The 13580-nt window shown below is 29.0% G+C and overlaps 1 protein-coding gene across 1 annotated transcript; it reads right to left on the reverse strand.

The window, feature by feature from the left end:
- Nucleotides 1-9748: 9748 nt before the first annotated feature.
- On the reverse strand, nt 9749-10231 carry LOC125821122 (vacuolar protein sorting-associated protein 28 homolog 2-like). Its single transcript, XM_049500529.1, has one exon. The coding sequence runs from the start codon at nt 10229-10231 to the stop codon at nt 9749-9751; it is 483 nt and encodes a 160-aa protein (XP_049356486.1).
- Between the last annotated feature and the right edge of the window lie 3349 nt (nt 10232-13580).

A 13580-nucleotide genomic window follows, 5' to 3' on the forward strand; every position in this document is an offset into this window, starting at 1 on the left:
GTATGTATATACGATCATGTATGATTAGGATATAATCTGTGTATACCAGTTCAAAAGAATAAACAACAAATTTTTCCATCTATGTATATGAATATCCTTATTAATTTGTTTATATCATTGTCATAGAGGATTATACTAATTTTTCTCTATATATCGTTTTAATTTTATAAAATATAACTTGAAAAGATAATGAACACTTCCATATCGAGGTCCCAATCAATGTTCCTAAAATGTTTTCTTAAAATTTATATAATGTTGAAACTTGACCACACAATTTGTAGAAGGAACCAAACATGGAAATATCATCTAGAAGCCATGATGTACATTTTGCACGTTTAAAAAAAGGAAATATTAATAATTCATTGAAATTGTACTAGGGTGTCTTCATTGTTGATATCGAAGTTGAATGAATCATTCCACCTGTCAACAATTAGCATCAATTGCAAATGACCCGGCTAGTAACGAGGAAGTTGAATGAATCATTCCACCTGTCAACAATTAGCATCAATTGCAAATGACCCGGCTAGTAAAGAGGCGGCTTATGTTTATATATTAATTTTTGTATAAGTTATATGATATTTGATAGCTAGTTAGAAAATAAGTTATTCATTACAAAATTAATACGGCATTTGGTTTGCAATTTTAAAGCATGCATAAAAAATATATGTATAAGTTATGGGAGAACTGGGTGTATTACCTTATGCGGGTAGAAGGTCGAATAATTAATATCCACATAATTAATATGTACATATAACTAATACATATATAACTAATATTTGCATTATTATTAGGGAAACTTACATAAATCTCACTAGTTTAGGAGCTAATACTTAGATACACTCTAATTTGCAACATTACGTATCTCACTAGACTTTGATGTGTCTAGATACATGTATCTCGGGATACATAGGTTCAAAACTAGATATAATTGTTCTAGAAATATCGTATCTAAGTGGACTCGTGTGTATTGGGGATACATAAAAAATCTCGTCCGCTTCTTTCCCATCTTGCTCGCTACTCTCCAGATACATACGAATAACATCAAATACATACAGAAACATGCATGTATGTAGTGTGTGTACATAGTGTGATTCGCATGTATCTGGATACATAACAAATCCCACCCGCCTCTTTCCCTATTTTAGTGTATCTGATAGCAGAAGTACATGTATCTAAGTGTATCTTCCTCGATATATGATAGGAAATTCTTAATTAATGGTAAAATACATGATATTATGAAAGTATAAGTAATAATTAGTATATATGGTAGTAAAATATGTCTAATTATCTAGCAACTTGTTTCTCCTTATTAATACTTGCATAATTCTAATCAGCTACCAAACGACTCCCAATTATATTAATAGAAAGTGATTATAAAAAAAATATTAACAACTTTACAATCTCAAAAGCTAAAATACAGACTTCAAATGAAAATATAATTCTTTTTTTCTATAAGTTAAGACCTCTCATTTAATTTTGGCCTTAGACCATATATACGGGTCGTTTGGTAGAGTATATTAATAAAATTAATGCATGCATTAGCCTTTTCAAATTTAATGAATGTATTAGCATTTTAAAGACACAATTACTCTTCAAAATTCATTTTACATCTTATTCATCACAATTGTGGAGGATATTTTTGTACAATGCATGTTAATAATATATGTATAACTAATACAAGTATTACTAATACACTCTATAAAATATTATTTTTATACACTCTATCAAACGACCTGTATTTAAGCCGCCCTGTCCCATTTACACAAGGTATGTTACAATCAAATCATCAAAAAAGTTGAAACTTTTTCCACTTGGATTTGTAAGGAATCAAATGAAAGAAGCACCTTTTTTTTGTACGTTTTAAATATAAGTTAAATTGTTGAGTGTCATTTGTGCAAACTACTGAACTTGTACGAAATCCCCCCCCCCCCCCCCCCCAATCCCCTTGGATTTTTATTTTTACTTATAAGCAATTGAATTTATATATTTAGTAGAAATATAAGTTTTTTAAAAGTGTGGAACATAAATTTTATGCTATTATGATGCAAATATATATATATATACCTAATAAAACAGTTATTTACCTTAAGAGATAAAATTAAAAAATCAGTATAGAAACAAAAAGTAGGATGTCTGCATTGTCGGAATTTTGTGATGTAAATTAAATTCTTATCTTTGGTTCGGGTCGCAAGGTAAAAACTATATTTTTTGAAATATTACTCTTTTTAAAGCAAATTTTATTGCCTTCAGGGCCACATCGAAATGGCAATTGTCGCTTAAGTAACTATTAGTGTTTCCACTTTGACGTCCACTACAACAAGACAAATATTTAGTGGCAATATTGGTTAACGCAAAAATATTTAGTGATAATTGAGTTAATGTCACTATATCGTTAAAGCATTTAGTGATATTTATCTAGAGTATTAGTTATAAATGTTCATATTTATTATTATCGTTAATATAATATAACGACAATTATATTATTATCGCTAAATAATTGTCGCAAAATCTTTTATTTGCCGCTAAATATAACGACATCCATACAAGCATCTAGATGTACACAGATATCATACACGAACTTAGTTTGTGTGTTAGTTCTTCAGATTTTTGAACCCATTATTAAAAATCCTAACTCCGCCACTGCATGAAAAGATCATCTAGAAGCCATTAAACAAAGATGCACATTTTGCACGTTTAAAAAAGGAAATATTAATAATTCATTGAAATTGTACTAGGTTTCATCTTATTTAATTTTTCGACTTCTTTTGCTTTTACGATTTGAATGAAATAAAATGAATTATTCAAATCTTCTATGTATAAAAATAAGAATCATTCTTCAAAAAAATATAAAATTATAAAAAAAAAAGTTATTTCTCCCTACAATAAATAAATAAAAAAAAATCTCCCTACAATCCAGTCGAAATATATCTTGCGTACAATTAATTTGAATACAATTTTTTGTTCTAATATATATTCCGATCAAAACATATAATTGGCATACAATTATGTTATTGTATGTATTGTGTATGTCATTTTACTTTATATTTAATGATATATTGTGTATGTCATTTTACTTAATAGTTATCCAACTAAATTATTAAGATTTTCTCTTAAAAATGACTTTTTATCTGGAGCTCAAGTCATGCTATACCAATTTTATTTTTATAATCACACAAATATTATAAATTTTTAAAATTATGAATTTCAAAATTCTCATACTCACTCAGATATTAGAGTATAAAATATTATTTATGATCATTACAAGTTTCAGAGATTTTCCTTACTTTATAAGTTTCATGCATATTTTGTTTGTCTTTTGTATAATTCGTTATCAAATAAACGTGCTTGTTAATAATAAAAGTAAACTTAATTATCCACATTTAAAAGAATACAAGTTTTCTTATTCTGACCGGAGGAATTCTCGAGCATTTGGTGATCTCAGATGTGTTTGAGGTAACGCAAAACACAAATGTCCTAATTGGCTTATTGCTAGTTGCTACCAAGAAAATTTTAATATAATATTGATTAGTAATAGAATAATTTACTAGAGTGATCTTGAAAGCGAGTAATCTTAAACTTTTGAACTCATTTACTTTTATGAACGATATTTTTGACTTTTAATTTTAAAAGTTTGCTCATGGAAAAAAATTAAAGAAGCTTTACCTTCTCGACCACAACAAAATGGCAATAGTCACTTAAGTAATTATTAATATTTTTATTTTATTAAATTACTTAATCATGTTGAATTAATTTATATTTTTTCACTTCATTAATTAATTAATCATGATAAATTTACATTATTAATTTTTATGTGTTACTCTTACGGAGGATTATTCTAATTTTGTTTTATACCATGTTGATTTAATCGATTATGTTAAACAGATAACATTGTTTCCACCACGACATGCCAAGTCATGGTCCTAATTAATGTGGAAATATTGTTGTTAAAATAATTCAACTAGCGTTTAATTATAGAATATTGATTCTTAGATATATTTGAAAAAATAGATTTAAATAAAGTTTGAGTTTAAATTTTACTATGTGTTTTATCATAATTTCTAATTATAAAGTATATTTTTAAAGAAAAAATATCATGAAACATAATTTATACAAGAAAATTATATTTGACTATTCGTCTCCTACTCCCTATCCAGGGGCCGCTCTTAGCGGGGTGGGGGGAGATTTTCTAGCAACAGTAAAGAGGTAATTTATTTATGTATTTTTTTGTACAAGTTATACAACATTTGAAATTAGTTAGAAAACAAGTTACTCATTAGAAATTAAATATGACATTTGATTTGTAATTTTGAAAATCGCATAATCTATATATGTATAAGTTATAAGAGAAATAATATATTATCTTATGGAGGTAGAAGGTAGAATAGCTACTACTAACATAATTAATATACGCATAACTAATGTTTATATTATTAATATTTGTATAATTCTAATCAGCTATAAAAAAAAGTGATTATTAATATTATTAATAATTTTACATCTCAAAAAACTAAGATGTCTCATTAATTTGACCTTAGACCATGTATTTGAGCTGTCCATGTCCCATCTACCAGAAGATAAAGCCATTATTATTATATTCACTTTTCCAGTTAGTTTTGAAAGGAATCAAATGAAAGAAGCAATTTTTTGCACGTTTTAAATGTAAGTTAAATTGTTGTTGTGCTATTGTGCAAACTACTAGTACGAAGTAGTTTGCACAATGGCACAACAATACCATATGCATGCAGATACGTCAATTTCTCTCCCTCTCCCCCCACCCCCCCAGCAAGTTAAGCAGACTATTTTGAAGAAATTGTACGATTTGTTCTTTAAATAAGTAGTTTTTTCTAAATTTTTATCTTTTAAATGGTTTGATCTTTATTTTTATTTATAGCAATTGAATTTATATCTAGCGAAAAATAAGTTGATTAAGAATGTGGAGCATAAGTTTTGAAATATTATAATGGGAAAATATGTATTTATACTTTGTAAAAAAAATTATTTACCTTAAGAGATAAAATTTAAAGATCAACATATATAGGGATAAAAAGTAGGGTATCTTTATTATTGATATCAAAGTCGAATGAATCATTTCATCGGTCAGTAATTAGCATCAATTGCAAATGACCCGGCTACTAAAGAGGCAACTTGCGTTTATATATTAATTTTTGTATAAGTTATACAATGTTTGAAAGCCAGTAAGAAAATAAGTTATTCATTATAAAATTAATATAACATTTGGTTTGCAATTTTAAAACCTTCGTAACTAGTTCATCATGTATAAGTTATGAGAAAACTGGGTGTATTTATCTAATGCATGCAGGGTAGAAAGTGGAATAATCAATACCAACATAATTAATATGCGCATAACTAATACCTACACAACTGATATTTGCATAATCAATAGGAAAATTTACATAAATCTCATTAGTTTAGGACCTAATTACTTATATATACTCTAGTTTGCAATATTACGTATCTTACCAGATTTAGGTGCGTTCAGATACGTCCAGATACATGTCTCTTGATATATATATATATATATATATATATATATATATATAGAGAGAGAGAGAGAGAGAGAGAGAGTCAAAATTAGGTGTAATTGTTCTAGAAACACTGTATCTAAGTGGACTCACATGTATTTGAGAGACATAACAAATCTTGCTCGCTTCTCTCGTCTTTCTCCCATCTCGCTCGCCATTCTCCAATATATTTGCGTATCCCAGACACATGCGAATAACACTAGATACATGCAGATACGTCATGAATCTTAGATAGATAACAAATCTCGCTCGCTTCTCTTCCTATTTTAGTGTATATGATAGCAAAAGTACATGTATCTAAGTGTATCTTCCTCGATATATGATAGAAAACTCTTAATTAATGGTAAAATACGTAATATTTTGAAAATATAGATAATAATTAATATATATGGTAGTGAAATATGTCTAATTATGTAGTTTCTCTTTATTAATACTTACACAATTTCAATCAGCTATCAAACGACCCCCAATTATATTAATAAAAAATGATTATAAAAAAAATCATTAACAATTTTATATCTCAAAATCTAAAAGAACAAACTTCAAATGAAAATATAATTGTTAAGACTCTTATTTAATTTTAACCTTAAATCATAAATGTACTTGAGCCGCCCGTCCCATCATAAGTTGGAACTTTTTCCAGTCGAATAAAAGAAGCACCTTTTTGCACGTTTTAATATAAGTTAAATTGTTGTGTGTCATTTGTGCTAACTGCTAACTACTGAACTTTTACGAAGTTTTGACTCCCATCACCCTTGGCTTTTTATATGTTGAATTTTATATATTTTTATCTCTATATTAGAAGAGACAGTTTTCATTTTTCAACATGTCTGTTTTATGTCAATTAATTCTAAAATAAGACTATTTTGGTCATTTAACTATCAAACTAATGTGTATTTATGGGTTACATACGTGTCTTACATCACTTTGGAGTAGACACGTGGTTTGACTTTTAAAGGAGTAAGAACAAGAACTCACAAGTTTTGCCCAAACTTGCTACTCCATCCGTCCACTTTTATTTGTCATAATTGCGTTTTTCAAAAGACAATTTAGCTAATTTCCAAAGTTAATTTAGATTACATTAATTCAATAATTTTTAAAAAAAATTTAGATATTCAAAAACTATATGAAAAAAATTATAAATTGTAATTTTTGCATATCAATATGATAAAAAAAATACATCTTAAAATGTTAGTCAAATTTTTTATAGTTTGACTCTAAAAATAGTAACTATGACAATTAAGTGGACGGAAGGAGTACTATCAAATTTCTATATTATAGAAGTAACAGTTTCAACTTTCAACATGGTTGCTTAGATGTAAAAAGAAATTATATTGAGGACAATTCTGTCTTTCAATATAGGTACTTAAATAGCCATGTTTCTTTCTACATTGCATTACACGTGCCCTTATTTCTTTGTTGGCAATTACATATCACTCCACCTGTAGGCAGTACTACATCATTCGTCTATATTCCGTTTTTTATATGTATGTTTGTATCACTACACGTGCTCCTCTTGGATGAATTCTATTTTCCCCTAGATTTGACATTTTGAAATTCCATTTTCACCCATGAGTTTTCGATATACGAGCAAGTAGAGAAAAAACGTTATTACAACCGCAGATATGGCGGTGAAGGGTTCATTCAAGCATTCATATATTTTCTAAGGCCATTTAATAATTTCATGTTAATGATTTGAATTTATTGAAACAAATCAACTTATATCAATGTGCTTCATTCCTTCAAATTTAATTTTTGAGAGTTGAGTTTAGTAAGTAGGTTTTGTTGAAGTACTGAGCTTGCAGTAGTCCAATTTGACTTTCACTTTATATGTTAATGAGTGATACTCCTACCATTTAATGTTGTAGTCCTCTATTAATATATATATGATAGAAGTGCTTTTCTAACGGAAAATCTGCCGTCAGACGCATGTTGATCCCAAAATATTGAACTTATAGTGTTTACTTGTGCATAAGAAGTTGGAATTGAATTTTAGTATTAATGTTTGACGAAGTTGAATGAAATCAAGAATTTATTATCGGTACATGAAGACGTGATCTGTATCAATAGGCATTTGGCTTCTTAGGAAAATGTCCATTCTTGTAGTTTTCTTTCATCTTTAATAAGCTGAGAAGTTGATACACTCAAAACTAACTAATTTGGAAAGTTTTTTATTTGGTTTAAGATTTAACAATGCATTTGAAAAGGTTGTGTGTACATGACCTGACCTGCTTAATTTTTAAAGTTCATTTTGGTGATCAAGCTAAATATATTGACAGGTTTTACTATATTTATCAAAAATAGAAGAAGCTCAAAAAACTGTAAGCTAATAAAATCTATTAGATTATGAGAGAGATAAATGTCCCTCGTGAAATAGACAGACATGTCTGTGAAGAGCATACTGTAAATAGTTTCTGAAATTATGATTATTTGTAAGTAACTATTGCTATTTAGGACTCAAGTTATCTTAAAGTGAATGAAATTTCTTTCTGTACTAAAGGATAACCAGATCAAATTATAGATCATATTGGGCCCTATTTTAAAGTGAATGAAATTTCTTCCTGTAATAAAGGATAATCAGATCAAATTATAGATCATATAGGGACCTTATTCTCATTTTACTTCTTCTATCGTCTAAGTTTGAGTCAACGCGAAATTTAAAAAGATCTTTTAATTTTATGATGTGAATTAAGTTCATATCTTTGGTGCGCGGTAGAACAGTTTGGTAGCTAAAAAGGTAAAAACTATATTTTTGAAATATTAATCTTTTAAAAGCAAATTTTATTGCCTTCGGCCACATCGAAATAGCAATAGTCGCTTAAGTAACTATTAAATATTAATAATATTTTCACTTCATTAAATCACTTAATCGTGTTTAAATAGTTTATGTTATTTACTTTATTAATTAGTTAATAATAATAATAAATTTTGAATTATTAATTTGTATGTTATATTCTTACGGAGGACTATACTAACTATATCATTTTAATTTTATCGACAATCTTGAAGAGATAGTAATTTTTCCACTTTGACGTCCGCTACAACAAAACAAAGTAAAATATTTAGCGATAATTGAGTTAATGTCACTGCATCGAGAGTTGCTAAAACATTTAACGCCATTTATCTAGAATTTTGATTATAAATGCTCATATTTATTATTATCATTAAATATAATATAACTGTAATTATATTATTGTCCCTAAATAATTACTACAAAATCTTTTATTTATCGTAGTGATCCCAATCCACGGTCCTAATTAATAGGGAAACACTTTTTTGATTATTATGTAATGTTGAAACTTGGCAACACAATTTATCTAGCGTTTGTCCATAGATTCTTAAATATTTTTGATAAAAAACGGATTTAAGTGAAGTTTGGATTAAAGTTTCTTTTGGTCAGGGTTGGGCTTACTAGAAGGGTGCTCAAGAAAGGTTTCTTATATTGGGCTCCAAAAACTGGTCTGCTAAGTGATCGGTCCAGGCCCATTAGGAGACCGGCCGATGACCGCAAGTTTGACCTTAAACTATGGCATTGATTAAAAATGCTCCTAGAGTAATCATTTTGTCGAAAAATATTTTTGATATCAATAATTTGATCCAAAAATGTCTCTATGGCTAACAATTAAAAGAGAATAAGTCAATATACCTTTTAATTGATTATATTATTATTATTAGTATATATATAAGTCATATAGTTAGATGATAGTAATCCATTATTAATTTTTATTTCGATAACAATAAAAAAAATCTAATAAAATAGAAAATATTTGATTACTTCTTTTCCGAATTGAAGTAGGATAAATAAGTTAATTAAGAAGTCATCATTAGGAAAATAATGTGTTTAAAAAGAAAAAAAATCATGTGTTTGAAAAATGAATTTATGACCCATTAAATAATAATAGAGACATATTTAGAATATGCTATGGACGACAATGATATTTTCAGATCAAATTAATAATTTAAGAACAATTTTGACTCTTTTACGAAAAAAGAATAATAATAATTTCCAGCTATTTTCTGACCGCCAGCTAATGATAGAAAATAAAGATCTTTGAATCTTTATATGTCTTAAATTAAAATAACATACAATGTATCAAAATAACATTTAATCTTATTATTGTCTTAACTATTTTCCATTGTACCAACAAATATAGAATTGCAAGCCTTGTGCTAAGTCACTATTTACAACACATACTTTTTTCACATTAATATCCTTTTCTCATATCCTTCAATATGATTCCAAGAAAAAATGAGACAAAAAACACCAAAACTATCAACAAAAGACTTGACAACCACTCTCTCATTTCTATCTTCTGCTCAACATCAGCAGGCAGAAGAATCGAAAGCTTATTGAGTGAAGACGACAGTTCCATTGAGGTTGCAGTAGCACGGTGCTCTATGGTAGCAGGCACTCCAGAGGTCACGAGTCGGTTCAGGGCAGCAGAGCAGTTCATTTTGTAGACATCATGAAATTGTTTAATGTTAGGTACAGTATCCTTTAATATCAAAGATAGGATCTTGAAATGAGAAATCAGTTTCTGGCATTCAGTTTCATAATCAGCCGGTGAAATGATGTCACGAACAAATGCTTTCTCGAGCTTCTCTGTTGCTGTAATGATTGCAAAGAGCTCAGCAACATCGTCATACATTTCCCTTTCACGCTTGTCATTCCACAACTTAACATCCATAAGAGTTTGTAGGTAATGTTTTGAATGAGGTAACCTTTGTCGAATAGAGAAGAGAATGGGACACGCGCAAAGATGCTAATATTTGTTACTGCATAAACATCAAATTCAGGTTACATCCTGTCAATTGATGACCAACATATTCTATATGTAACTAAAATTTCATCTCATACTAATTACATGCATACAAGCACCTAGATGTATAAGATTCATAACAAGCTAATACTACTATATTTTATTTTGATAACGGTGTGTGTTCACGCCAGCTTACGTGCACCTCAGACCAAATAACTGTCACCTCTCACCAGCAACAGGTACCAAGTAAGTAACTCTATCTACCAAGGCTAGGACAGATGGGAAGAAATCATCTAATGTTTTTGACTCTGTTGGGATTTGAACTAGACACCTCATGATTCTCACCGACTTTCATTGAGCACTAGGCCACACCCTTGGGTGCTACAGGAGCTAATATATATTCATGTTATGTAATTGAAAAGTGCATCATATCGTTGAGAACAGCAAAATAGGAAGTCCAGTTAAATCATTGGCTATATAAGTAAATTTGGTATGTTCCGAAAGGTGAAACATGAAGCTATTGTTATTGATAAGAGAGTAAATAACAGGACAACAGATATGCCAAGACCATCTATAACACCAGAATTCTGAATGTGGACAAATATGTTCCGACCAGCCCACAAGTACTGTATATTTCATTCCTCTACTTGCTAGCCACAAGCTTTCTTAGCTTTGATTAGAAATACAGAAAGCATCTAAACGAAAAACTACAGGACTTAAATTGCGTGAAGTTGTCCCAATATGTTTGAAGGATGCTCTGGTTCAGCACAGTTGCAAAATACCTTATGCACTATATAGCAAACGAAACAGAAAAAATTCGCAAATGCTATTAAGTTTGATCATTTTAATATAGTCCATTGATGAGAAAGTTCTTGTCACAATAGCATTAGCAACACATAAAAGCAAAGCCAAACTTCACAAGCAAATAAACAAGTTATCAAGTTTGGTTAAATTTTGTCTCCGCCATCATCACTCCAGCAAAGCTTCTTAAATCCCTTCAAATTGAGAAAACTTGCTATTGCTTTCAACCATAGACTATGAAACTATCAAGCTAAAAACTGAGTTCTTGAAGCTTGTATTACCAAACTCACTTGGATAATACTCCGTCAACTTCACTTTTCTGTTCTTATTGAAATTAACAAATGAATCAACCGGATTTGAATATCTAAACCTTGGCAAGCAAAGTTACTTGGTATATGTATTGGTTGAATATAATAAGTATGTGTTAGATTACTCGAGGTGCACGCAAGCAAATTCATACACCAGTCTTATTTAAGAAAATGTGAAGTGTGAAGAAGTAAAAGAACCTAAAGAAAACGAAATCTAATCATAATGAGCTCTAACACTAATGTCAAGAACAAGTCTAACCATCATACTTGAACAAAAGAAAGTAAACCTCAATAAATTGAAACCTAATTTGAGCAAAGACAAACATTAATACATCCTAGGGAACAATGTTCTACATTTTTTTTTTGGGTGTAATACATAAATATGTCATTTAACTTGGTCTCAACTCACATTTATGCCCTCCAACTCCCTGTATACACTTAAACTTGTATAAAGTTGAACAAATAGTCTATCAACCCACAAACAAACACAAATGGCGGGGCCACATGTATTCACGGGGTATCGCCTTAAAAATTATACTATGTAACTAGGTATCTATCACCTTCCACTAGTAACACGTACCGGCCACGTGCAGTCAAGGGGTGTTGCCAGAAAGATTACACTATGTATCCTGTCAACCCCCACCAATAAGAGGTACCAAATAACCTAGAGCTTTTGCCTATTTGAATCTTCTGAGACTTCATGGTTCTCAACTTACTTAATTCACCACTAGGTCACAGCCTCGCGTATGGTAGACTCCTATGCATTTTCACACCACATAGTGAAAATCTTAATTCCGCAACGATTTATGCCAAGAACAAATCACACCATCTACATGAGCAAAGAACGTAAACCCACCAACCCCCCACCCCAAACAAATTGATTTGAACAAAGAGAAATATTGATATATGGTAGAGAACAATATAACAAAATAACGTTTACAGTGTTCGAACGAACTCAATAACTACAACAAATTCAGAAACTATAAACACAAAATAACGTTTACAGTGTTCGAACGAACTCAATAACTACAACAAATTCAGAAACTATAAACACAAAATAAATAACAAAAAACTGCGAGAATTGAAGCATATATAAAAACAATTAGGCAATTGATGGAAGTGTACCTGAGAGTCTCAAAAAAACAAAGAAAATTGATTTTCCAAAGAGAGTTATAGAAGTTGCAGGCAATTGAGTTATTTTATTTTTGGGCAGTTACCCCTATAAGGAATGTAATATTTTTTAGGAATTTTTTTAAAAATAGTTTTATTTGGAATTTATTATTTCAATTCTTAATTTAATTTATATACATATGAATTTTAATTGTGTCTTTTTGCACTCCTTTGGAATAGGAAAAGTTGGATCATTGGTGTATAGATTTGATTCGAACCAATTGATTGTGATAGCATGATAGGGTAACTTCAATATGTATATAAAAAATTTATTGCGTTTCTAAATGTTATCGTATACATAAAGTTTATTTTATAGGTGATTAATTATAAGTTATTGATGTATCTATCAAAAATAATATCATCCTAATTCAAAGTATTTTGATATATATATAACCAAATTTATATACATAATATTTACTGTGTATATATATTTTTTAAGGAAAAAAGACGTGCAAAATCAATATACAAAATTAATGTGAAATTCAAGTTAGCTAAAAAGGAAGATTCACAATTGAAATGAACTTTTATACGGAGAGATTTTTGAGGAGAAGAAAGATAATTTGAAAAGAACCAACCATTTTTTTTTATATATATTTTTACTGAACTTATCGGTATGTGATAGAGTTACTATGAAAATGTAGGATAAAAGTGAAACATAATTATTAAATAATAAATTTAGATAAAATGATAAAAAAAAATTAACGTAAAGTATAATCACACAAAATCAATTATTACGTTTTTTCGAAATTGAAATAACAATAAAAACAAACAACTTATCTAAACTAAAAATACAATACAAACTGGTAACAAGTAACAACCATCGAGGTGTTAATTATTAAAAAGATTTAATTCATTTCCAATGATTAATTGGTAACCAATAAGTCAAATTTGAGGTTGAATTATGGTTATGACTTATGGTTGATTTTGTTATCTTTGTTTTTTTTCTTCTTATATCTATTGTCTTCATCACTTTGTATTTATCTGCAAGACTCTTTTTT

Source organism: Solanum verrucosum, unplaced genomic scaffold (assembly GCF_900185275.1).
Source record: "Solanum verrucosum unplaced genomic scaffold, falcon-dt-bn FXZP01000222.1, whole genome shotgun sequence".
In the NCBI taxonomy this organism is placed as follows: domain Eukaryota; kingdom Viridiplantae; phylum Streptophyta; class Magnoliopsida; order Solanales; family Solanaceae; genus Solanum; species Solanum verrucosum.

Coding starts and splice junctions, on each gene's coding strand:
- LOC125821122 (XM_049500529.1), bottom strand. CDS start 10,231: ATGGATGTTAAGTTGTGGAATGACAAGCGTGAAAGGGAAATGTATGAC.